This window comes from Ascidia mentula, chromosome 5 (genome assembly GCF_947561715.1).
Source record: "Ascidia mentula chromosome 5, kaAscMent1.1, whole genome shotgun sequence".
NCBI lineage: Eukaryota > Metazoa > Chordata > Ascidiacea > Phlebobranchia > Ascidiidae > Ascidia > Ascidia mentula.
The window spans coordinates 20329148-20357140 of NC_138570.1; the positions used below are offsets into that span (position 1 = coordinate 20329148).

Sequence of the window (27993 nt, forward strand, 5' to 3'; positions counted from 1 at the left end):
ATTTTAGTAAATCTGTTTTTGGTAAAAGCACACAAGCTTGCTTAAACCCTGATTAAAGACCAATTTAATTATTAAACTGTTCTAAACAGACCACAATACCCGAATTTTTTAAATGTTTGCTCAATAGTGCCACAAAGCGGTAGCGTCCACAGTCGTCTGCGCAACGATAACTTGGGTTACAGAGGTCACAATGTCACATGCAGGGTGAAAGGATTGCGCTGGAGTACCAACGAAATATCTATCTGTTTTATTTACATAAATAAGTTTATGCAGACTTTCTTTGGTTTTAAAGAGTTGCTAGATTAATCTGTACTGAGGTTTTGTTTTGTAGTTTAAGCTTGGATTAAAGAAGTGATTTCTGTGAGCTGCATTTATGTTTATTTACAGTGAAAAGTTTTCAAAAATTGTGCCAAGTTGCTGCATTTGTTTTCGAAAGAGGGACATTGCCGACAAACATCATGACGGAGTCAGAAAGCAAGAGAAGAAGAATGACTACAACAATTTCAGAATCTGGTTCAAAAGTTGTCCAACAGAAAGCAGGTCTAATGTGTTATTCTCTCCTTTATTACGTAAAATTAAATGGAAAGTTACTAAAATCAATTATGCCTCATACTAAACCTTAGCTTTATTGGGAATGTATCATGCATAGTAACTTTTTAATTAAAGTAGCCTAACTAAAATAAAATTTTTATTTTTAGGCAAGTAATGTACAAATGCTATTTCAGGCACTAACAAGATATTAACTTTGAATCAGATTCCTCACAGCACATATCAGCACCAGGAGCAACCATAGCTGGTAGCATTGCCGGGGTTCAAGGTGATGTCCATCAACCAATAATAATAACCATCAACAATACTCCAGGTATATTTGTCAGCTGATCAATGCACTGTAAACTAATGCAACATTAAATGGTACATTCTGTTTATGTTCACATTTAATTTTTGCAATAAAACTTTTTAACCTTTGCACCAACCAACCGTGTCAATTTATGCAAAACCGATATTATACCCTTAAAGTCAGATTAGTGTGAATTTTTGCAGGTCCATCAAATGAAGATGACCAAGCACATGAAAGTAAGCTGTTGTATCCTCTTTACTGCATTTAAAATATTCACCGAGATAATGTCTGACAATAATGCCCGAATGCTTCCATATGATAATGTCTAGTGAGCCATAATTACTTGTCTCTAGTTATATTTCTGTCTACAGACAAAAAGCAGCAAGAAGCCATTCAAATCATCAAACATGAACAGGATAAAATTAAGTCTGTCACACCTCTTTCTGGTTTAAATGAAGAAGGAATCCCAGATGTTTGTCCACAGCTGGAGAAACGTGATTTCTACCAAGGTATTGATACCAAGAAAGGTGAAGAGTTTGTGCCATCAACAATAAGGTACAATGAAAATCAAGTTAAAGGAGAGCGTATAACTTTTAATGAGCTGCTTTCCACAATCGAAAGTGGTGATCAGTTTCTTGCCATTATTGGCGCAGCTGGTGCAGGGAAATCCACTTTGTCCAAGAAACTTTTGAGAAAAAACAAAGATGGGTATTTGGTGTTACACCTAAGTTTCATGAATTTAGATTATGGAGATGAAAAACTCACACTTCAAGAACTCCTACTTGATAGGCAGTTTCCAGATGTTAAGCAAACTGACCTTGATGCTGCATTTAAATGGATGAAACAAAACCAAGAAAAATGTGTTTTGGTATTTGATGGTCTGGACCAGGCAACATGGTCATTAGAAAATATGAAGCGAATTAATACAGATTATAAAACTCGGTTCACAGTTCAACAGCTTGTTGCTAATCTCTGCAGCAAAACCCTGTTCAAAAAATCATCATTGATCTTTACATCACGTCCTCATTCACTGCTTTCCATTCCTGTGGGACTTCGTCCAAAACCCACTATATATATCCGTGACCTTACTACAGAAAACACGAAGAAGCTATTTGATTTCTATGCTGGAGAAAAGGCAAACGAACTGTGGGAAAAACTTAAAGAAACTCCAGAAATGCTAGACTTTTGTCACAATCCATTACTTTTGCAGTTTGCTGTGTATGCTGGTTTGTTTGGTGACAAAAACTGTTTTGGCACAATTACAAGCTTATTTGGTGTTGTTTTGCAACAACTCGATGCATCCGAGCATGCTAAGGGTAGTATACACTTTTTGAGAGAAGCACTTGGCAGAATGGCATATAATGGAATGACTCGTAAAACTGTTGTATTTACCCACCAAGAACTCTCAAATGTGGGCCTGAAGTATCTTAAAGTACAAGATGTTATATTAAAACTGCCAAAATTTTTGTGGTTTTCAGAAAGAAAAGTTTTCGATGTTGCAGCTTCTTGTTTTTTCTTTGTTCACCAAATGATTCAGGAATTTTCTGCTGCTTCGTACATTTCCTTGTTCATGCCAGATGAAGACTTCGACAAATTCCTTGATACATTGGTTGGAGAAGAACACTGGAACATGACGCTACGATTTGTTTGTGGCCTCTTGCTTGGAAAGGAAAGTTGTAAGTACATTCCTTGATCTGTATATTTTGTGTCATAAGGTTTGCAGGCTTGGCACCCCACGCATTGCAGCCTAGCTGGATCAGCCACTTTTTCCTGACAAGTCGGAGCAAAATTTGAAAAATCAAGCTCCCGGTGAGGTTTGAACTCACGACCCTGGGCTGACCAGGCCCAACGCTCTACCAACTGAGCTGCAGGAGCTCAGTGGTTTCACGGGGTATATTGTGGCGAAGGGACACTGGTGCGCAAGCGCACAACTTGCCAGGCAACCTTCACATACACGTAGGGGATCTCTACCACCGTATCAGATAACGCAGTAATATTTCATGCAATGGCATGAATGCCCAACTGCACAGTTCCTTGCTTGGCGATACTGCCAATCATGCCATTGCATGAAGTATTAGTGGTATAGATCTCCTGTAGCTCAGTTGGTAGAGCGTTGGTTGGCCCATGGTCATGAGTTCAAACCTCACCTGATTTTTCAAATCTTGCTCCGACTTGTCAGGAAAAAGTTGCTGATCCAGGTAGGCTGCAATGCCTGGGCTGCCAAGCCTGAAAACACAATATTCGCGATACGTTAGCTGTGATCGCCAAGCAAGGACCTGCGCAGTGGGGCGATCATGCCATTGCATGAAATGTTACTGCGTTTTGTGTCATAATTTCTTTTTTGCTGACAGCTTCAAGAAGTGACAACACCGAAACCAACTTGGAGCCTGGATGCGCTACTAGTTCCGCTAGCCAGATGCCATTCCCCAGCATTCAACAAAAAGGTTTTGTTTGCATTTGATGTTCCCAGTTAAGCTGTTAAGGTCAAGCAACTGTAAATTTTTCAAAAACTTGCAAAACTGGACCAAAATTAAATGTCAGCCTAACTTCAATGTGAGTCTAGCAGGCTACAAGTTGGAGTAAACCAATGAAATCTGTTTTTTGTTATTCTCATGTATTGGTCATTGCCTTGCCTTCATAACATTACAAAAATACGCAGTCGCGTATGCTATTTTAATTAACATATTTAAACTCAACAATTTCACAGCACTGCGGTTGGGTGCACAGCGTTTTTTAACACAGCACATGGTAACGCAAATCTTCTACAAATAATGGCTGTGTTTGTAAAAATATATATGAGTGCAAATAATTCGTCCAACCAAATGCAATTTTACAATTTCCATTGCAAATGTTGTTCTTTCTTGTTTTCCAGACAAACGTGCGAAATTATTGGATGCGCTTTCAAGATATCTCCAATCTCAACCCTATGGATACGATCTACTGAGTGAGTAAATGATATGAATGCCAACAGTTTAATGCGTGTTTGTAAACACAACATTTATTTATGTAACAATGGGTGGGTTTGTTACGTCACACAGCCATTGTTTGAACCGAACACTCAGTGCAGTTTTTTTTCAGTTGTTAAAAAATCTTGTAAAGGAAAGTCGTGTTTATTTCTGTCCTAATATTTTGTGATATTTCAAACGTTTTATATTGGATTGATTTGTTGGTTCTTGTGTTGATTAAATCCGACTTAAACGTGGGGAATTCTGTGCAAGAATAAAGTAAGTTTTATTTTAAGTGATTTTATTAAAACTAGAAACCAGACATCTGCTTTTTTAATAAACTTGTTCCTGTTTTGTTTCAGATTTATTCCTGGATTTGAAGGAAATCCAAAAATGCCATCTAGAAAAACTCGCTGAATTTTGTCCTCAGATGTTGAATTTTTTCGGAACCCGACTTCACTCAATCCTTGAGGTTTTGTCGGAATTTTTACCAAAAGTTACAAGAAACGATTTGTGGCTGCAGATGAGTGGTTGCGACCTGAACTCCGAAGATTTAACGATTATTTGTGAAGCAATAAAAAGAATGAAATACCGGGTTTGTTCGGTTTTTCTTTATTTTCTGAATAAGTTTTTATTTGAATAAAAGCATTTTTTACCAAAGTTTTTGATTTTAAGAAAAATGACATAAAATATTTTTATTGTAGTTTAGGGAATAATTTTGTTTGTGTATTTTTTACTTCTTTTCCAGTTTTAATATTTGTTTATTCCGTTTTAAAGAGCATCAAAACATTTCCTACAAACAATATTTATATTTTAAATAGTTGGAATTTCTCGACCTGGGTTTCAACGACTTTCTTCGAAGAGATGATGGGGAAAAAATTTGTGGGATTTTACCGAAGGTTGGGAGGTGGTTGGGTCTGCGTTGGTGCGAATTGGATCCGGATTCGATTAAGATGGTGGAGGACGCACTTGAGAATATGGAAGATCCTGTGAGGATTTAATTTAAAAGATTTATTTGTAAATTTTAATAAAATCAAAACTTTTGTGACTTTTCAGCCGGAAGTTTGGGGTTTGGATGAACAGATCCCCCCCAACTCCGATCCTGACTCCAGTGGTTCGGATCCGAGTGATTCTGACTCCAGTGGTTCGGATTTGAGTGATTTTGACTCCAGTGGTTCGGATTGAAGCAGAAGCTCAAGACAAAAACTACCTCATGTTCCTCATAATTATTTGTGATTTCGTGATTCCTCAAAAATAAATAAATTTAACAAAAACAAAACTTCCGCCATTTTTTTTTCCGCAGCGGTCACCAAGACCGAAACTTTAACGATGCCGGTAGGGGTTTTTAAACGAATAGAAATAAAATTAGGATTGAACACCGGGCCGATTTTTTTGGCAATTAAAATACGTGCAGTTTTAAAAACAAAAATTTACACTTTTGATTTAAAGATTTAATACTTTAGTTAATATCTGTTTGTAAATTTAGCACATTACGACCAACCAATAGATGCCGCGAGTGTAATAAAATTTTCAACTTCCGTCATTTCGTCAAAATTGTTTTTTAAAAACAAAATTAAATATCATGTTCGAATAAACACAAATTGAAAAGATATCACAAAATCAAGACAGCTTATGACAAGCAACAAATTGACAATTGGGAAAACGTGATTCAGGCTTGGGAACAGTAATTTAACGTATCCTTTGTAATTTAGTTCACTGGAATCGCAGCTAGGGCAATAAAGGAGTCTGGGCCTAGTCTACTTTTTCATGTAGATACTCTAACACGGAAGATACTTTTACACCGGGTCACAAAGTTTTTTCCAAACTTGATCCACATATAAGCCTATGTAACATAGAAATCTGTGCGAATATTAACGCAACATTTTCGTGTAGTATTTCAACTCAAATATATAAACAAAAATAACAGGCGGTGGCCCTGTTCATGCCTAACCATTAAATTCGCACAGATTTCTTTTTTACACATACTTACATGTGGATCAAGTTTAGATTAAACTTTGTGACCCGGTGTAGTAGTATTTTCCCTCTAACACGTCACGAACGTACGATGGGGATTTCCCCGGCTCTTGCGTAGCTACTTAAACTTGCGTTTTCACGAGACTAAGCAATAGTACAACTCCAATATTAGGTTCATTATAGCACAAACCTTATTACGTACAAAGAGCGTCATGTTTTTTGCGGGATTTGTTTGAAGACCGTGGATTTCGACACAATAGGACATGTGTACCATTGTCTATCAGCACGTGGTGAACGAAACGTTTCGTTTATGTAAGATGTTTTCTTGTTTTTAAAATACCTCTGTGCAATGCCTTCATAATTATTTTAGTTCGGAAAGAATGATATTTCCAACAAACATGCCCAAAGCGCTGGTTTAACCATGCCATGCGTGAACCAAGGAAATCGACCGTTCGTGAGGCGGTTAGAGCATTGTCGCCGCACAATACATGTATGTACTAAAAAAGCCCAAAGCGTATAACTATCTTATGACCGAGAGTTAAAACCAAAGTCATTGTAATCACGCGTTCAACGCATGTCCGAGTTGTGATGTCCAATAAAACGACATGGGAAAAAAAGAAGAACCAATTTCCGGTTTAGGTCAATTCCTGATCGGACAATTTAATAGGAAAAACTTGCCGAGCTGGTGGCAGGTGAAAAAATTGTAGCCGGTAGAAGCAGCCACATTATAGTTGTGTTATAAACCATGTAATTTGGGAAATAAAGCCATATAGGTAACTTAGGCAACAAAACTAACTGCGCAAATCAAGTTAAAATAATTCTATTTCTTTAGCAAATAATAAATAAGGTTAATTTAAACACAAGTACTTCTTTCGCAAATGATAAATAGAGCTTAAATAAACATAACTACTTTTAGTTATTCGGAAAACAAAGTCAACCTAAACATAAACAACCTATTTAGGGCACTTAGATAATCAAGCTATATAAATAACTGACGTAATCGACCAAATCGGCCAACTTCAAGTTGCAAGCAAGTTACGCAACAACCCCAAATAAGGTATCAATACGTGTAGCCAACCGCAGATTATCGACAATAAACGGATTATGAACAACTTTGGACTGGTTTGAAGCTTGGTGGATGTATGTGTTTAGTCGGGAGTTGGACTACGTAGAAGACGCACAGACTTGTGTAAAGGAGTTATTTAACTTCAACAGTAACCTGGAGATTGTGACGACAAGTTGCCTACGTGGTTGAGTTGCCATCGAGACTCAGTTGGGTCCTTTGGGTGCAAAGCCTGAGACGCAGTCGTACCCCACGGTCAGGCAGTGGGTGCGTACCCCGACAGAACGAAACGTTTCGGTTATGTAAGATGTTTTGTTCGTTTTTAAAATACCTCTGTGCAATGCCTTAATAATTATTTTAGTTCGGAAAGAATGATATTTACAACAAACATGTCCAAAGCGCTGGTTTAATCATGTCACGCATGAACCAAGGAAATCGATCACTTTTTCCGACAAGTCGGAGCGAGATATGCACAAAAAACCCACTGCTGGTAAGTTTTAAACTAAAGGCTATGGGTTAACCAAACCCAACGCTCTACCAACTGAGCTACGCGATTTCCGAGATTTGAAGGTAGTTTATAATGGTCAAGATACACTGTGAGTCAGCACACAACTTTCCTAACGATCTTAACATCTCTACCACTAATCACACCACGCAGAAATGTATCATGATATCATATGTGAAGGTTAGCTATTGTAGATGAGGTTGCCAAGTACGGGTTTTCACAGTAGAGCGATCCTGACTAGTTCCTGCGTTAATAATTCTTACAACCATAAACAACCATGTATTTGCCTGCGGTCGAGTCCAGACATCAACTTGCATTCATTTTTATTGATTTTACAGACAGTGATATCTGCATGTTAAAGGGATATCGTTTTTCTGACATTGTTTTATCCAAGTTGCCACACAGTTGGAATGTCCCCCGAAACTACAGCCTTGACAATATGTGTAGAGTCCGCGCACTTGAAGTTGACAGTAGAAACACGTGACTGGTTTGTTTTTGTGTTCCGCATCAATGCGTCGGTCACATGACCAGGGGTTACTCTGGGGCATTCGTCGTTGGCAGACTTGGCAGCCCAGGGTGAAAGTTGAAGAGGATGAGAGAGATTGGATTGCAGGAACTCGGCTCAGCTTTACAACCTGAATGAAAATTGTAAAGCTAGCACAGTGCCACTCAACAGCTGCACTGATGAGACCTTACAGGCCGAAACAGTGCATGTACACACTCTGTCTGCAGCTTTGAATGAAAATTATTTTAATTGACAAATGTGAAAAAGAGTTGAGTTTATTGATGTCCTGGTGCAAGTTTCAAACTAAAAGTAAATGTATTGATTTTGTCGTAACTTGGATAAAAAAGGGAACAGCGGCCATCTGTATACAACTTACACGGCTCCACTTTGCTTATCATAGAGTAGTTATTTCACCTGAGCATGTTGTATCCATAACATGTTCTTTGCCAACAAATCAAGGTAGGAGTTTTGCCAATGATCAACTGTTTCAACATCAATAGGAAGGTTATATGTGGATGGATAGGATGACATTGCAAGCAGCATACACACTGGACTTTGCACATCATTCATTTCAGCAAAAAATCTGAAAATACATTGAATACAACGCATGTAGCAAACTGAAAACTGTTAGAGTTTTGTGAAAAAATAGAAAAAGAAATTCAACTCCACAACTAATTTTGATTGAATAAACATGACTGAAGGTTATGTGTGCTGTGGATGGCAACATTAGAGTAAAGAACATTCTTGTAAAGACTTTTTACCTACGTATAAGCAGTTGGCAGATTATTTTATCTCATTGTCTGGTAAGTGTTAGTTCGGTTGTTTCAAAATATGCTGTTGATAAATCGTTGTATTTCTTTGTCAATTTAAAAAATACGATGTTTTGCCGGAATGCTTTGAACTGCACAAACTTACTCTAATTGCTGACAGGCAATCTCTTCTTTAATTGAATCGAGTGGAGCCGGCCAGAGAGTGGGACACACACTGATGACTCCATCTGAGATGTTAAGCTCCTCATCAGCAGGAGATGTTGAGGAAGAAGAATTCATCTCCTTGGTAACGACCTTCTCATGCCACCTCCCACCATGAGCAGTCAGGATTCGTTTTTCAGATTCATTTTCAATGTTCATTCCAGAAGGTGCATCTATTCGACCAAACTTTGATATCGCGTCCAGTTCGATGTCCTGAAAAAGACAGGAGATTGTTTCTTACATCTTTCATTACTTAGGGTGTGGTGCAACCTTAAAACTGTGTTCATAGCAACCATATGTTTAGCAACACAAAACACTGTGGCCTATCTATCTATATATATTGATCACACCTCTCTCTGTTGGAACGCTTCAGTTGGAACAAGATATTCGTGCTCAGACAAAAACTCAGCTTCCGATGTTATTCCACCATAACCAAACCTAAATCATTAAACTAGATTACAGATTATAATTTCCACTACATGTTTTAATTTTGGACATCTTGGTGTTTAATTGTAGATAACACCGTGAATTTTGTTGCGGATGCAGCAACAGGAAAGCATGATAATATATTCTTTTACTAGTTTATGCACAATTGTGTTGCAACAAACTTTGCATGATTTTATTTTTGAGAATAATATCTCTAAACTACCCAGGGTCATCATCTGTCATGTAGAGATCAGGTTCTGATTGTCGACCTCGAGCGATATCAGTGAGATAATCTTCTACCTCAAGTCTTCCATCATCAGAACGTTGATCAGCTTCCCCACCATGGATTGCTGAACTATTCAATGCATGCGAACCATGCAGTTCATCCTACAACAAACACAAACCAGTCATTGTGTGCGGAAGCAATCTTGGTAAAATTTATATCCGACGATTAGTGATAATCAATATTTGCCATGCCATGTTATCAACAAATACTGGTTTAACTTTAGAAAATCATTTTGTTTTTAAAACATCAAACCATGGTCACAAGAATCCTTTGATTCCATCCCCATAAAAACATGGCATAATTATATCTATTCCTACAATTGTCTGCATACCATGCATTTCGCAACTACTTATAAGGTGAAGATCTGCAACAATTGTTTATTCAGTAGCAGATATTACGTCACTAAAACCACCTTACCTTTTTCACAGTGAGTGAGTGCCTTTTGTTTTTGGCCTCTGCTTTTTCTAACTTTTCTGAAACTTCAGGTTGTGATTTGTTCAAATGAATCTCTTTGTTGAAAAAAACTCCAAGCAATTTCCACGTCCGAGCAACATTACAGAATCCACCTTTCAAAGCAACCTCAGAGTTGTGCGAGCAAAGCTCTTCGAAAGTCATTTTTGTCCCACTTCCATCTAAAACATAGTTTTTCGCAACAAACCTTAATTGGTTAAGAGTTAATTGCTCTACAACAGAGTCTGTCATAGTTGGATAATCATCAAAGTCAGAACTTGGTTTTAAATCAGACTTGGTGCTTGAAAATATTCTGAACTTTGATCTGGAATTAAGAAAGTTGTTTTGTCTTTGAAATGCAACTGGTGAAGAAGGACTGGAAATACTCAAACCGTCCAAATCAATCACGTCTTTTGATCCAGTTTTCCATCCAAATATTGTTGGTAATTTTGAAGCAGAACCAGTGGGACTCTGTGCCCTGGGTGTTGATGCTGTGGCTTGACTTGCGAGGGCGATATGACCACATGAGCTGATGGCAAGTCCACTACTCATGGCCTGCTTAGCTGGACAAGAAGCGTCAAGTAATGAATGCATCATGAGACGGCCATCTTTCGAACATGACAAAATAAAATTTGGATCAGACTTTTTCCAAACTATTCCAGAGGGGCTGTCTGTGTGATCCTTAAAATATGTTTAGTTCATTGTTTAAACAGAAAAATAATCAAAAAACAAATGGTTGTTTGATACAACTACAATTATAATTCATACCTGGAAATGAGCAAATGGGACATATTTCCTATGCAGATGCCAAATGTTCACGCTGAATTCAAGCATCATAGATATAGTGGCAAGTTGCTCTGGATGGTGGGGTCTCCATTTAACCGAAGCTACGGACGACATGGTTGGAACATTGTTTATTTCTTTCTCCCTGTTGTTTTCAATCGACCAAACCTGGAATGTGACAAGTGGAAACATTGGAAAACAAATATTTAACACGGACAATGATTAGATCCATTACCAGCAATGACATGAAAACCACCTTTCACACGCCCTCCAGTGCAAAAACAGAGTAAAAAATTTTTCGTGTTATTACAATCACTCACCTTAACCATGTTATCACGCCCTCCAGTGGCAAGAGTCATTTTATGATCTGGATCAGGGTGCCAGTCAAGAGTATACACAGATCCCTTGTGTGCGATAAACTGGTGAACGTAACCTGTAGGTCGCCTGTAATCCCATATCTAGTAACAACAACAACCAAAATCAACATGAAAACTTTTGGTGCAATATTTTAATTTTTTCTCACTAAAATGCTGAGTTTGCATTTATACTGGGAACATTTTTAGTATCACAAGCACTGGTTTACTGTTTCACTGGAAGGACATACCAACTATTTCAAAAAAACCTAGATTTTGAAATGGTTTCATATGTTACAATATGACAGTGAGGGGATTTTCACAACATGACAGCATTAAATATCCAGATTCAGTTTAAAATTGGCTGCAGGTATTTTTAAATAAGTTAGCACACCCCTAAAACTTACTTGTACATAACCATTATCAAAGCTAGCAGCAAAAATAAAATATTCATGAGGATTGAACTGAACACTTCTCACGCCATCAGCTTTGCTTTGAAACGTGTAGGTACTTTCCCTTCTCCTCAAATCAAACAGCTTCATCGTTCCGTCCTTTAAAAAACAAATGATGCAATATGGCTTCTAAGCTTGTTATTTGAATAAACACATATTTTTATAAACTTTACACTCTGCTTTGACTTGTATGCAGCCAAAAGCAAAATATCACTTGTGATGCATATATTTTCTTACAGAAAAATGTACATGCTCTGCTCCTGTAAGAAGTGTTACAAGTTATATTGAGCACGAAAATAAACTTTAACGAACAAGATTTGCTGATTGCGAAAAAGGCTTGTGTCATATGACAATGCAAATTTAAACAAACTTGTCCAACGGTCTTGACAGGTCCCATCTACATAAGAAACACATTTTTATTTAAAAACCACCCATATATAAAACACCTGTGATCCACTTAGCAAAAGATTTCCTTCCGAGTTGTGAAACGAAACTTTTGTGACCGTGCGACGATGTTCAGACAATATAGCGAGCTTCTTTTCACGACCAGGAGTGTTTAAATCCCAAGCTACAACCGCTCCATTAGTAGCAGCAGTTGCGATCAAATTTTCATCCACGGGACTCCAACCCACGTCAGAACAACTCATGTTCAAACCCTGAAATGAAAAAACAAAACATTTTAATTAATTGTGTATGTGTAAACTAATTATGCTGATGAACAGCAATTGTAATCTTGAAAAATTAGGTTAAGCATGCAGCCACAGGTAAAAGCTGATTTGATTTCAATAACTTATGATGTATTATTTTGTTGGGTGGTAACTGGCTATGGCCAGTCATGAGCAAAGAAAAATACCAATATCCCTCCCTTAAAAATACAACAGAAATTGCAAAAATACACACATATAACATGAAACGAAAACACAATCAGCACTATCAAACTCAGTGGCACACATTAATTCCATCGGAGCAAACCTGTTTTCTTCCAACATGAAGATAAGGTGCTCGCTGAAACCATTAACCTCATCAACATGATAAATTTTCAACAGAGACCGTCCAGCGATGACCACTTTACTGTTGTCCTTACTGAGGCAAAGTGCATTCACTGCTGTTCCAACATCTATTGAAACGGCTTTGTTTCTCTTCATAATTTCAAGTTTTCCGATGAAATATGTGGTGTTTTATATTTAATATCACTTCCACAACACATAAGCACTTTGGTTTACAGAAGACAAGGTCATGAAATTTATTGTATATTTAAAGAACAACACACTGGCTCTGTTTGCCCTTGCAAATTTTTGATAAAATTACACAATAACAACAATTATTCCAATCCGACCCAGAAAAACCATTTAAGCGCAGATGTAAAGGTGATTTTTCACAGATAAAGAAACCTGTTTACGGTTAACTACATAAGTACAGTAGCAGCAAGTTCTTAAACAAACTACTTCCCGAGAAAATGTAAACAAAACAAATTCGTCTCCTGCACGCTTCAGTGATTTTCCAACACGAACAGCGATTTTATCCTCGCAACCAGAACATTAACTTTTCTAATGCTGATTGCTGACTTGCAATAATTACCTAATTTTTTTGTGTACACAAAATAGGCAGATTAAATAAAGTTGATATACATTTTGCAGGAACGAACAATATTCTCTATTACAAATATTTGGTTGGAAGTCAACAATTTATTGTAGTAAAGCTACTCGATTTCTACAAAAATTTAAGTTAAATATGCATATGTCTAACTTTGTCAAACATTCTTTACTAAGTACACACGATGCAATTATGAGTAAAAAAATGTTACATCAGTGGAAGAATCTGGGATGTTCACAGTTTTATAAATCTCACAAAACGTGTCACTTCAAAAGGGAATGCAAGAACATAAAAAAACAGCATCTAACAATATTTCACATAATACAGGAAGCATACAAATTTTCACAGTGAAATATTTACAAACTACACGAACTTGTCGCGCAACTGCATACAATGTTTTGAACCTGACAAGAAAAGAAAAACAGGAAACTGTTGTTCTAAAATAAGTAAAACTTGGGAACAGAAAAGTTTTATTTGTTTGTAGAAACTTTTCTGTTGGCCGGGGAAATCGAACGTGCTCTCATCGTCCGGTGAGCAGCTCTGAAAAAATCCACATTTCACTGTATTTTAACGTACACTACGAGGCATTTCCTACCCGTTAACATGTAAGGTGTTTCCCCTCGTTTGCGCTGTTTGAGGTCTTGACGGCGCTGAATAAACAAAGGTTGATATTTTTATGATTGAAATAAACCCCAGAACTTTTGCTGCTTGAAAGCTTGTGTCTAAGCTGAGTAGAATGTACATTAACACAAATTGTAACGAACTTACTCCTCTTTTCTTTAACAATCGGCAAACCGATGGTCGCCTGTCGTTTGAACTCGGCTACAAACTCATCAGACACTTTTCCATCTTCACCCAAATTGTCTGCAAGAGTGACGTAAAGGCCTTCAGTCGCTCTGCATGACATCATCAACTCTCTGCTTGCCGTTCGGTTGAAAGACAAATATCCTGAAGATATCATCATAAAGTTTAAACCACGTGGAAATATATAAATGTCAATATAATAAATAATACAAACAAACTCCATAGAAATCATATATAGACAGCTAACCTAATGCCTGGGCAGCAGTTTGTCGAACCAACTGATTCTCCGACATCACTTTACCAAGAAGTTTCTCCACAGCGCCGCAAGTGACGATGGCTTCAGGAACGCCCGCCCTCGTGTTGGCGAGTGACGCAAGATAAACCGCTGTAATACGTCATCACGCATTTTTCTTCCATGTAAAATTACAAATCACCCAAAATGTCGAATACATTTTATTTTCAACACGTACCTGCCATTGCCACTACGTCATCGTTGACGTCATCGAGGAAGTTAACGAGCGTAATGACGCCTCTAGCGGAAGATTCGACAAGGGAAGTGTTTGTTATGATGCGAGCGAGAACAACCAGCTGTTAAAAAAACAGCGGCTATAACTTAAAACCACTTCCTCCACGCTTTCGTTCAATACAAACCACAAGGTTTAAATTATTGCACGAGGTTTAATTCATTTCACAAAGCTTTCTCAGATACAAGATATTTCTTTCCAACTTTACCTGAAAAGCTGCGGTAGTTTTGAAAATCGGATCTTTGCACCGAAATAACTCCTCAAACGTTGTGAGGCTCAACCACCCAAGCGTGAAATCCGTTGTTGTTGTTGGATTCGGTTGAATGCGAACATGGTTAGTGCGGATACTGCTTGTAATTTCACCGCCTCAGAAAGAACAAAACAATTGTTAGTAAAAATTACTTCCAATTCGTTCACACATCAACTTTTACATCAAAAATTGAAATATTGGGATCTAACCATAACTACAGATGCAGGCCTAGCGATCACTGTAACTTTCGTAATAACATTAAAAAAGCAGTAGCTTTTGCTACAGGATCAGTCTGGCTCAAAATCAGAAATATATATTTCGCTCCATGGCCAGTGTTTACTGCAGTGTCACATAAACTATGCACACGCAATTAACTTTATCGCTCATTATTTGCATGTAAATTTCAATAGAAATCAATGCCGTGGTTTAAAGCAAGCTTCGCAGATTCAACAGGAGTTTTGAGAAACAAGTAGTAGAGGTGGGGATTACCCACCCGGTGCTATATATTGAGTATTCTTTATTACATCACAAAGGATTTTCCACAAACCCACCATACTGGGCGAGTTGCAGACTTGTAGAATAATTTCGAATCCGAATCCGTCCAATTCGTTCAGTTTGTCTTCGTTCTCCTGACAACCGCTAACAAGACACGATAAACAATGGAGAAGATCGACCTTTAGAACAAACATCTTTTGTTTAATGGCTACTCTATGACGTAATTTCTGGCATCGCGTCACCTGCATCTTCTCGTCACGTGACGTTTTCCACACTCTGTTGACCAGCAGCTCAATGGCGCCCTCTTCGGCAATTGTGAGTTGTGAGTTCTTGTTGTTTATGTGGGGTACACCTGGACCGATGTGAAAATAAAGTGAAATAATAATAAACAAATTTATCGAAAACAAACTTCACTGATTTATGAACGAAACCAATGTTTTCTAATTGTTAAAAACCAACACCAGACGTTCAAGATCCCGCTAATGCTTTAGACAACATAGCATTAGCGGGATCTTGAACGTCTGGTGTTGGTTTTTAACGTTACAGAGGTAGGAAAAATTGTCACGCACCGATGCACATCTTGTTAATAGCGTCGAGTGTTGCCATGACGACTTTCCGACTGGTTTTCTCCAACCTGAGCAACCGGATGAGCGGAGGGATAGTGTTGTCACGAGACAAACGCGCCTGACTCGATGAACTTTTCCAGCTCCATGCTGCCACCGCCTGGCAACCTACAAACGAGTCAATACATTCCAGCCATTGACATCATAAAATCGTTTAGCAAAAATACTCCGCGAAGAACCTGCGACAATTTCCACTTACTGGGATCTTGTGTTTCCTGAACTCATTTTGTTTTACCGACATACACTTTTTTATTTTTTATATTATTCGTTTGTTTTATTTCAAAAAATATAAATAAAGCAACTTTCTACAGCAGATCAACTGAAGCGTGTCGGATTTGCTGAGTAACATGTCAATGATTTGACTCGTTCCGATTCTGCGAGCAATTGCTCTCTGCTGCTCAGGGTGGTTACCGGCCAACGACCACAGTGCGCATGCGCCGCGATCCTTCACCTCATCCGACCAAATCTGTTACGAAAATGACAGAAAAAGGAAATCTTTATATTAGATTGATTAATGTCTTTTTTCAAAATGGAAAGGAAAAATCAAAAATTTCAAAAAAGAGTTCCACTAAAAGTCACAAGGTTTCAAAAGGAATTTTCTTTAAAGTTGAGAAACTTGATTTTTGTAACTTCATTCTCTACTTACTTGAAACAGACGACACAGAGCGGTCGGAGCTTCTTCTAACGACGCCTCGTGTTGGGCTCCCTCTAGTGATACAACCAACAGCAAGCGCAGCTTTCATCTGAGCGGGAATGCAGTGACCTCGCAATATCGCCACCAGCGGCGCCAACACTCCAATTTGAACAAACTCGTTCTGCGTAAAATCTTCGGTTAAGTTTTTAACTTTCTTTAACATTCAGGAAACAACAAAAAATACCAATTATAAATTGCAGTAAATGTTTTGGAAAATCAACAGTGGCCAAACAAAAGGATTAATGTGAGCAATATAAACAACGACTCCACTTCTTAAATTAAAATATTCAATTCTTCAACGGGTTCAAAACCCATTAAGTGTGGATCAATATTTAGGTCACAATTCACAACAAGCTTCATCCCCACACCCGTTATACCTGGTTGTCATCGCAAACAGCGACAATCGCGTCAGCAGTCGCCGTTGATGACGTTGACAAGCACATCCACAACCTGGAACAATACAAGCTGGAAAGTTACAATTTCATCCAATGGGAAGTATGCGACGAACGTGAAGCATCGGTTTTAAACCAACTGCAATAAATTTAATCCAGAATTTCCCCTCCTGTTATTTTTTGACTCACGTCAACTTGGAGGAGTTCAACTAACGGCCGGATACCACCATGTGCGGCGATGCGTGACGCATTGTCATCCACGTGAGCGAGATCCGAGAGAACGACAGAAGATCGCGATTGAATCTCGCATCTCTCGTCCGTAGATTCCAGATCATGTTGGTCCGGATCAAGATCGTGGGAGGCCATGGGTTTTAACAGAGAAATAAGAGCTGCAAAAAATAAATTCCATACTTACATTTTCACTGCATTTATCCCCGATTGAAAAGAAACAAGTCTGACCAATCGACGGCATATTCAATATATTTTACACTTCACATATCAAATGCTATACGATAAGCAGGCATTGCACAAATCAAAAAAATTTTACGCAAAGTTACTGCAGACATGAACAGAAAACGTGATACATAAAATAGCACCGATAAAACCATGAGGGTTTCCGAGTCAGACACACAATTTCTCTTACGTTTTTACGTGATTTTCAAAAAAATACTGAACAGGTATTCAACTACGATTTCTATCCTGACAAAAGTGAAATATTAACCACGTGACTTAACACCTACTTGGAATCGCTCCAGCGTTCGCAATCTCAAATCTGACGTCATCCTGTTCCGACATGAGGCAAATAACAGAACAAGCGAGTGATCTTATGGGAGAAGTCGTCTCATCTTCCAAATCCTTCCCTAAACCTTCAACACAAATGTTCACTGAGTCCTCGACCACAAAGTTCGATGGTTTGGGATTTCTGGAGTTACAACTTGGACTCCAACCACAAACACACACTCGGTGCATCCGCGTAAAGATTTAACGAAGCGGAAAAAACGTTGCAGCGACATCTAGCGGCAAACATCACATGTCTTCTAGTGAGTGTCAGCCAGGTTTGATGAGAAATTTGAGGCAATCAAGCGCTCCACTTGAGGCAGCAACGAGCAGTGGTGTAGCGTTGTCTCTGTTTCAGAAAAAATCCTGATCGGAATTCATGGTAAGGAGAGCACGGGTTGGAACTCCAGTGTGGTAAAAAATCAGCAGGTGTTTTTTTGTTAAATTAGCATTTTTGCGCCTATTCATGTTGGTTTCATTAATGACAAAATCAGCAGTGGTTGGATACCGGGTTCAGTTTAAATATCGTTGCAAGGCATAAGTGCAATACACAGGGATGCCCGAATAGCGACGTTGTTACAATCTGAGTGGAGCGCATTTCCCTAACCCGAATATCGTACGTGGAAATGCGCTCCACTCAGATTGTAACAACGTCGCTAAGAATTTCACACTTGTTTATATAATAATGTCGCTGTTGCTTTCACGAACAAATATAATTATTGACGCATCTCTTGCAAAATATAATAAATGTGACCAGAGGGATGTTAGTTGACAAAAAAAATCGCCAGTTAACAAAAGTTTGAACGCGCGTGACTCGGCCGCCTTACGAGGTAGCGACTTACTTTTTTCACACAAAGATAGATCACAGGCTGATCTTTCCAACGAAAGAAAAAAAAAAAAAATTTGCATTAATTTGCGAATATGAATATGATATGTTTGCTATGTCATAACCATAAGTAAACATCGATTCCCGCTGAAATCCTTAAGGGTAGATATTCTTTGGTGTCTGTACTATCTAAAAATAGTAAACTTTTTCGCGAGAAAAAACGCGCGCCCTCTCAAATTTGAAGAATATTAACCATAACCCCCACATTTTTCAACGCTCTGCGCTCGCCGCGAAAGGTAACAAAAAAAATCGCCAGTTAACAAAACTTTGAACGTGTGTTACTCTGCCATCTTAAAAGCCAGCGACTTACTTTTTTCACACAAAGATAGATCACAGGCTGAACTTTCCAACAAAAGAAAAATCAAAAAAAAATTTGCATTAATTTGCGAATATGAATATGATATGTTTGCTATGTCATAACCATAAGTAAACATCGATTCCCGCTGAAATCCTTAAGGGTAGATATTCTTTGGTGTCTGTACTATCTAAAAATAGTAAACTTTTACGCGAGAAAAAACGCGCGCCCTCTCAAATTTGAAGAACATGACGCAACTCTAGCAATATATGATAAATGTGCGGCAAGTTGAAAGTAAAAATAAACTAGGTTGATATATACTGGTTAGTGCAGTAATTATGGATGTGTGTTAGATCTGCGGACACATGCACGCACTGTTTCAATTTATAAAGGTCTCATCAGTGCAGCTGGTGACTGTGGCACTGGGACAGCTTGGACACTGGCAGACACACAGATTTCAACTTTGTTGTGTAAGTGTGCATGGTAGTTTGCAAACTAGCCCAGTTCCACAGCCACACCAAACTGCACTGATGAGACCTTATAGATCGAAATATATTGCGCATGGTCCACAGTTCTCATGAATTATTATGGCTCTTTCATGCTTGTAAGAAAAAGGAAGAAACACACATTGTGCTTGTTTTGAAGTCAGAACACTGAACTTATTTAAAGATTTGAAATTTAAGCTGGTTTAGTGCCTTTTTGAACCCTATATTGATAACCAACCCTTGTTTTGCTGTTGTGTAAATTAAACATATATGTCTATGCACGTCTTATGCCCTTGACAGATCCTAGTATGGTAACTCATTATCATGCGATCATCTAAAATCCACGAACCTGTGATCCACTCAGCAAAAGATTTTCTTCCAAGTTGTGAAACTTTTGTGACCGTGCGACGATGTTCAGACAATATAGCGAGCTTCTTCTCACGACCAGGAGTGTTTAAATCCCAAGCTACAACCGCTCCATTAGTAGCAGCAGTTGCGATCAAATTTTCATCCACGGGACTCCAACCCACGTGAACTCATGTTCAAACCCTAAATTTTTATCAAAAAACTTCATATCAACTGATTATGTGTTAGGAACTGTCATGCTGATGACCAGAAATTGTGATAACATCAAATTAGGTTTAGTGAATTATGTATGATTTTACTGGGTGGCGACTAGCAACATGTTACAATATAAACTTATTGATCGAAACAGTGGCCATCTGTCTGCAGCTTACACAAATTATTGATGTTTGTTGTTTAAACAAACATTTGCCTGAATACTCAGGGCTATAGGATGAGCAATTCTTACCACAAACAAATCAAACTTTGGGTCAACTTCTGACAAATGCAAGTTGAATTATAACCACCATTACTTTAATCATCATCACAGCTTTGTTTTAATCCCAAACTACTTATATTTTACACAGGACTTTGCATCACCAAAGTATGTTATGTATTTTGTTGCCTTCAATTCAACACATACTATAGGTTCAAGTATTTTCCCATGGACCATCATGAGATCACAAACAAAAACAAAAAAACTTGTCGTGTCAGACTTACCAGAAGCAGTGTTTCCACAAACTATTTGAGCAGTCGGTTGGGATTTGAGAACTGCAACTAAATCATTAAACGAAGTTGGTCGGATCCATGAAGTTCCACCATTAAATAATTCAAGCCTGGTTGCTTTTTATTGCACCAACTTTCGCTTGTTGCATTTTAAATGACAAAAGTCCTTTTCAAGATCCTGAGAAACAAAAACTGTTGAACATTTTTAGAGGTACAATGTTGTTTAATTAAAGTATTTGTTGGTCACAGAAAAGGAATCAGGAAGTTTGTACATTTTAAAATACCTCAATGTCTGAACATTTTTCCAGCAGTTTTGGGTCAGCATCTGTTGCAAAAGATTTCATTGCATCAAGTATGGGACGATATCCTGTACAACGACAAATGTTTCCATCAAAACTATCTTCAACTTTTTGCTCGGTTGGAGTTGGATCTTCTGATAAAAGGCTTAAGTGCGACAGCGTGTTCAGTCTCCATGACCTCCAAATAACGTTGTGACGTAATAAGTAAGGCGTGGTACTACACTTTGACATGATTGGTTACTCACTGGTGAATCCATACAACTGAAGCAATTTCTCACTTAAAAGCGTAAACTGTTTGGAAGGTAAACAATACACAGACGGTGGTTGTGAGTTAAGTGACGCACTGGCAACAACTACTTGTTCGTTATAAACGTTTACTTGGCGGCATAAGAATAGGAGTCTGACCCATCTTGCAAGTAGAAAACATAATGGGAAATAGTTGCCGGGACCAGACCCAACGCTCACCAACTGAGCTACATGAACTCAGCGGTTTCAAGGGGTAGATTGTGGCCAAGGTACAATGGTCAGGCAAACTTCGCATATACGTAGGGGATCTCTACCACTATAATCAGACAACGCAGTAATGTTTCATGCAAATGCAATGCCTGGGAAGCCTATAAACCTTATGATCTCGAAACGATAGCGGTGACTACCAAACAAGGACCTGCGCAGTGGGGCGATCTTGACAATCATGCATTGTATCATTACTGCAACAATTTAACATTTAAAATTCCGAAAACAAAAAGACAGTCTCATATTAAAAAAAAAAACATTAATATGTTTTCTATATTTTGGATGTTTCGATCCATAACTTTAATTTAAATCCATTGTTTTTGTTCCTGGCAAGTCTGCGTCAAACCTTGATCAAAGATCAACTTAATTATTCAAATGTTCTGAATAAACGTCCACATCCGATTTCGATCCATTTTTTTTATGGGAATCAAATGCAACAAGTCAATAATTTTTTTTAAACATTTGCTCATTAGTGCCACATAGCGGTAGCGTCCACAGTCGCCAGCGCAACGGTAACAGACCAACAGAGCACAGAGGTTACAAACAGGGTCAAAGAATTGCGCTGGAATCCTAACGAAATATTCTAAGTTTATGCAAATTTCCTTTCAGGTGTAAATCCTGCCAGCTAAAAACGTATTGAATTTTGGCAATTTGAGACAAGTTGGAAAACTTTTTGGAAGAAACAAACTCCCAACAAACATCATGGGTAACACAGAAAGTAAGAAAAAAACAACAACTGTCACAAGCTCTAAATCTGGTTCGAGTGTTGACCAACAGAAAGCAGGTTAAAAATATTCTCTCTTTCATAGAATAAAATAGAAGTTCAAAGTTACTAAAATCACCTATGTCTGAAACTAATATCTTGCATAGTAAACCAAATATGTAACAGCTCTAATACCAACTCTTGTTTTGTTCGGAATGTATCACGCATTGTGAGTTATTGCAAATATTTTACATACGCTTCTGTTGACACTGACAAAGTTTTGATATCTTAAAATTTAGGCTCCTCACAGCAAATATCAGCTCAAGAAGCAACTATAACTGGAAGCAATGTTGGGGTTCAAGGTGATGTCAATCAACCAACAATAATTAACAACTACAATACTCCTGGTAAGCTAATTTGGCCATGTAGTGGAAACTAATTCAACATATAATGCTGCTGTAAGCCTATTCACATAAAATTTTGTTTTTTAGCTATAAAACGTTTTTAATTTGATGCCCGAAATTTCCAACATAATTTATTGTATACAAACACTTAGTAAAGTTATTGTGAATATAATTAAAGGTTTATCAAACACCACGAATGAAGACCAAGGAGATGAAGGTAAACTATTACAAAAACTTTATCTTACAATAATCTTTACTGAAACCATTTACAATCTTTATCAAAGTAAGTCACCAATGTAACAAATTGTTTGGCTTCGGGCAATGGAATTTTAGTTGGTGAGTTGGAATATGCAGACAACTTTATTATTTAAACACAATTTTGCAACCTGTAAAGAAAGAAGCCTGATCTATCAATAATTCATTAGGTCAAGTCTGTCGTCAAAAACCTAATGTTAGGTTTGCTAGGTGAACCATTACTTTATGCCTGTTTTCTCACAGAAAAGCAGCAAGAAGCCATTGAAATCATCAAAAAGCAGCAGGATAAAATTAAGTCTGTCACACCTCTTCCTGGTTTGAATGAAGATGGAATCCCAGATGTTTGTCCACAGCTGGAAAAACTTGATTTCTACAAAGGTATTGATACCAAGAAAGGTGAAGAGTTTGTGCCATCAACAATAAGGTACAATAAAAATAAAGTTAAAGGAGAGCCCATAACTTTTGATGAGCTGCTTTCCACAATCGAAAGTGGTGATCAGTTTCTTGCCATTACTGGCGCAGCTGGTGCAGGGAAATCCACTTTGTCCAAGAAACTTTTGAGAAAAAACAAAGATGGGTATTTGGTGTTACACCTAAGTTTCATGAATTTAGATTATGGAGATGAAAAACTCACACTTCAAGAACTCCTACTTGATAGACAGTTTCCAGATGTTGAGCAAACTGTCCTTGATGCTGCATTTAAATGGATGAAACAAAACCAAGAAAAATGTGTTTTGGTATTTGACGGGATGGACCAGGCAACATGGTCATTAGAAAATATAAAGCGAATTAATACAGATTATAAAACTCGGTTCACAGTTCAACAGCTTGTTGCCAATCTCTGCAGTAAAACCCTGTTAAAAAAATCATCATTGATGTTTACATCACGTCCTCATTCACTGCTTTCCATTCCTGTGGGACTTCGTCCAAAACCCACTATATATATCCATCACCTTACTACAGAAAACACGAAGAAGCTATTTGATTTCTATGCTGGAGAAAAGGCAAACGAACTGTGGGAAAAACTTAAAGAAACTCCTGAAATGCTAGACTTTTGTCACTTTTGCAGTTTGCTGTGTATGCTGGTTTGTTTGGTGACAAAAGCTGTTTTGGCACAATTACAAGCTTATTTGATGTTGTTTTGCAACAACTCGATGCATCCGAACATGCAAAGGGTAGTATACACTATTTGAGAGAAGCACTTGGCAAAATGGCATATAATGGAATGACTCGTAAAACTGTTGTATTTACCCACCTAGAACTCTCAAATGTGGGCCTGGAGTATCTTAAAGTACAAGATGTTGTAATAAAACTACCAAAATTTTCGTGGTTTTCAGAAAGAAAAGTTTTCGATGGTGCAGCTTCTTGTTTTTTCTTTGTTCACTTAACGATTCAGGAGTTTTCTGCTGCTTCGTACATTTCCTCGTTCATGCCAGATGAAGACTTCGACAAATTCCTTGATACATTGGTTCGAGAAGAACACTGGAACATGACGCGACGATTTGTTTGTGGCCTCTTGCTTGGAAAGGAAAGTTGTAAGTACATTCCTTGATCTGTATGTATTGTGTCATATGGTTTGCAGGCTTGGCAACCCAGGCATTGCAGCCTAGCTGGATCAGCCACTTTTTCCTGACAAGTCGGAGCAAGATTTGAAAAATCCGGTAAGGTTTGAACTCACGACCCTGGGCTAACCAGGCCCAACGCCCTACCAACTGAGCTACAGGAGCTCAGTGGTTTCGCGGGGTATATTGTGGCCAAGGTACACTGGTGCGCAAGCGCACAACTTGCCAGGCAACCTTCATATATACATAGGGGATCTATACCACCGTATCAGATAAGGCAGTAATGTTTGATGTAATGGCGTGATTGGCAGGATCGCCCCACTGCACAGGTCCTTGCTTGGCCATCCTGCCGCTCAGTTAAGCGTTGGGCCTGACCGGGAGCTTGATTTTTCATATCTTGCTCCGACTTGTCAGGAAAAAGTGGCTGATCTAGCTAGGCTGCAATGCCTGGGCTGCCTAGCCTGCAAATCTAATGATCACGATACGTTAGCTGTGATCGCCAAGCAAGGACCTGCGCAGTGGGGCGATCATGCCAATCATGCCATTGCATGAAATGTTACTGCGTTTTGTGTCATAATTTCTTTTTTGCTGACAGCTTCAAGAAGTGACAATACCGAAACCAACTTGGAGCCTGGATGTGCTACTAGTTCCGCTAGCCAGATGACATTCCCCAGCATCCAACATAAAGGTTTTGTTGCATTTGATGTGCCCAGTTAAGCTGTGAAGGTCAAGTAACTGAAAATTTTTCAAAAATTTGCAAAACTGGACCAAAACTAAATGTTTGCCTAACTTCTATGTGAGTCTAGCAGGCTACAAGTTGGAGTAAACCAATGAAATCTGCTTTTTGTTATTCGCATGTATCGGTCATTGCCTTGCCTTCATAACATTACAAAAATATGCATTCGCGTATGCTATTTGAATTAACATATTTATACTCAACAATTTCGCAGCACTGCGATTAGGTGCACAGCGTTTTTTGACACTGCACTTGGTAACGCAAAGCTTCCACAAATGATGGCTGTGTTTGTAAAAAAATATATGAGTGCAAATAATTCGTCCAACCAAATACATTTTTACAATTTCCATTGCAAATGTTGGTCTTTCTTGTTTTCCAGACAAACGTACGAAATTATTGGATGCACTTTCAAGATATCTCCAATCTCAACCCGAGTATTACAATCTACTGAGTGAGTAAATGATATGAATGCCAACAGTTTAATGCGTGTTTGTAAACATTACATTTATTTATGTAACAATGGGTGGGTTTGTTACGTCACACAACCATTGTTTGAACCGAACACTCAGTGCAGTTTTTTTTCAGTTGTTAAAAAATCTTGTAAAGGAAAGTCGTGTTTTTTTCGGTCCTAATTTTTATATTTTCTGATAATTTAAACGTTTTATATTGGATTGATTTGTTGGTTCTTGTGTTCATTAAATCCGACTTAAACGTGGGGAATTCTGTGCAAGAATAAAGTAAGTTTTAGTTTAAGTTATTTTATTAAAACTGGAAACCAGACATCTGCTTTTTTATTAAAACTTGTTTTGTTTCAGATTTATTTCTGGATTTGAAGGAAATTCAAAACTGCCTTCCAGAAAAACTCGCCCCGTTTTGTCCTCAGTGTTTGAATTTTTCCTCAACCCGACTTCACTCAATCCTTGAGATTTTGTCGGAATTTTTACCAAAAGTTACAAGAAACGATTTGTGGCTGATGCTGGGAAGTTGCGACCTGAACTCCGAAGATTTAACTATTATTTATGAAGCAATACAAAGAATGGAATACGGGGTTTGTTCGGTTTTTGTTTATTTTCGGAATCAGTTTTTATTTGAATAAAAGCATTTTTTACCAAAGTTTTCGATTTTAAGAAAAATGACATAAAATATTTTTATTGTAGTTTAGGGAATAATTTTGTTTGTGTATTTTTTACTCTTTTCCAGTTTTAATATTTGTTTATTCATGGTTTAAAGAGCATCAAAACATTTCCTACAAACAATATTTATATTTTAAATAGTTGGAATTTCTCGACCTGAGTGAAAACGACTTTCATCGAAGAGAAGATGGGGAAAAAATTTGTGGGATTTTATCGAAGGTTGGGTGGTGGTTGGATCTGAGTAACTGCAAATTGGATCCGGATTCGATGAAGATGGTGGAGGACGCACTTGAGAATATGGAAGATCCTGTGAGGATTTAATTTAAAAGATTTATTTGCAAATATTATTAAAATCAAAACTTTTGTGACTTTTCAGCCGACAGTTGAGGGTTTGTATGTACAGATCCCCCCCAACTCCGATTCTGACTCCAGTGGTTCGGATTGAAGCAGAAGCTCAACACAAAAACTACCTCATGTTCCTCATAATTATTCGTGTTTTCGTGATTCCTCAAAAATAAATAAATTTAACAAAAACAAAACTTCCGCCATTTTTTTTTTCTTCCGCAGCGGTCACCAAGACCGAAACTTTAACGATGCCGGTAGGGTTTTTTAAACGAATAGAAATAAAATTAGGATTGAACACCGGGGCGATTTTTTCGGCAATTAAAATACGTGCAGTTTTAAAAACAGAGATTTACACTTTTGATAAAAAGATTTAATATTTTAGTCAATATCTGTTTGTTAATTGAGCACGTTACGACCAACCAATAGATGCGCGAATTTGATAAGTTTTCCAACTTCTGTCATTTCGGCAAAATTGTTTTTTTAAAACAAAATTAAATATCATGTGCGAATAAACACAAATTGAAAAGATATCACAAAATCAAGACAGCTTATGACAAGCAACGAATTAACAATTAGGAAAACGTGATTCAGGCTTGGAAAGAGTAATTTAACGTATCCTTTGTAATTTAGTTCACTGGAATCGCTGCTAGGGCAATAAAGGAGTCTGGGCCTAGGCTACTTTTTCCGGTAGATACTCTAACACGTCACGAACGGACGATGGGGATTTCCCCTGCTCTTGCGTAGCTTCTTGAACTTGCGTTTTCACGAGACTAAGCAATAGAATTTCGACACTATTGGACATGTGTGCCATTGTCTATCAGCACGTGGTGAACGAAACGTTTCGTTTATGTAAGATGTTTTCTTGTTTTTAAAATACCTCTGTGCAATGCCTTAATAAATATTTTAGTTCGGAAAGAATGATATTTCCAACAAACATGTCCAAAGCGCTGGTTTAACCATGCCACGCGTGAACCAAGGAAATCGACCGTTCGTGAGGCGGTTAGAGTATTGTCGCCGCACAATACATGTATATACTAAAAAAGGCCCAAAGCGTATATAACTATCTTATGACCGAGAGTTGAAACCAAAGTCATTGTAATCACGCGTTCAACGCATGTCCAAGTTGTGATGTCCAACAAAACGACATGGGAAAAAAGTAGAACTCATTTCCGGTTTAGGTCAATTCCTGATCGGACAATTTATGGGAAAAACCTGCCGAGCTGGTGGCAGGTGAAAAAATTGTAGCCGGTAGAAGCAGCCAGATTATAGTTGTGTTATAAACCATGTAATTTGGGAAATAAAGCCATATAGGTAACTTAGGCAACAAAACTAACTGCTTAAATCAAGTTAAAATAATTATAGGAATTTCTTTGCCAAAATTTAAACACAAGTACTTCTTTCGCAAATGATAAATAAAGCTTAAATAAACATAACTACTTTTAGTTATTCGGAAAACAAAGTCAACCTAAACATAAACAACCTATTTAGGGCAATTAGATAATCAAGCTTTTTAGGCTAAATAACTGACGTAATCGACCAAATCGGCAAACTTCAAGTTGCATTAAACTTGCGCAACAACTCCAAATAGGGTATCAATACGTGTGGC

At 37.9% G+C, this 27993-nt stretch overlaps 1 protein-coding gene and 2 pseudogenes across 2 annotated transcripts in view; 1 reads left to right on the plus strand and 2 right to left on the minus strand.

Annotated features, from left to right (window-relative positions):
* Positions 1-391: 391 nt before the first annotated feature.
* LOC145903852 (protein NLRC3-like) overlaps positions 392-27993 on the plus strand; it is a 79341-nt gene continuing 51739 nt past the window's right edge. Inside the window, exons 1-9 of one of the 2 annotated variants that reach the window (XM_082992025.1) lie at positions 392-540; positions 755-862; positions 1042-1074; positions 1210-2514; positions 3190-3282; positions 3711-3782; positions 4146-4378; positions 4605-4772; positions 4840-5046. In XM_082992025.1, the coding sequence (XP_082848151.1) occupies positions 459-540; positions 755-862; positions 1042-1074; positions 1210-2514; positions 3190-3282; positions 3711-3782; positions 4146-4378; positions 4605-4772; positions 4840-4968 (2223 nt within the window). In that variant the 5' untranslated portion in view covers positions 392-458 and the 3' untranslated portion in view covers positions 4969-5046. Of the gene's footprint in view, positions 541-754; positions 863-1041; positions 1075-1209; positions 2515-3189; positions 3283-3710; positions 3783-4145; positions 4379-4604; positions 4773-4839; positions 5047-27993 lie in introns of those variants that run through there. The other variant, XM_082992026.1, reaches the window with a different exon arrangement.
* LOC145903507 (GATOR2 complex protein WDR24-like) lies at positions 7658-12696 on the minus strand (annotated as a pseudogene).
* LOC145901674 (ankyrin and armadillo repeat-containing protein-like) lies at positions 13736-17895 on the minus strand (annotated as a pseudogene).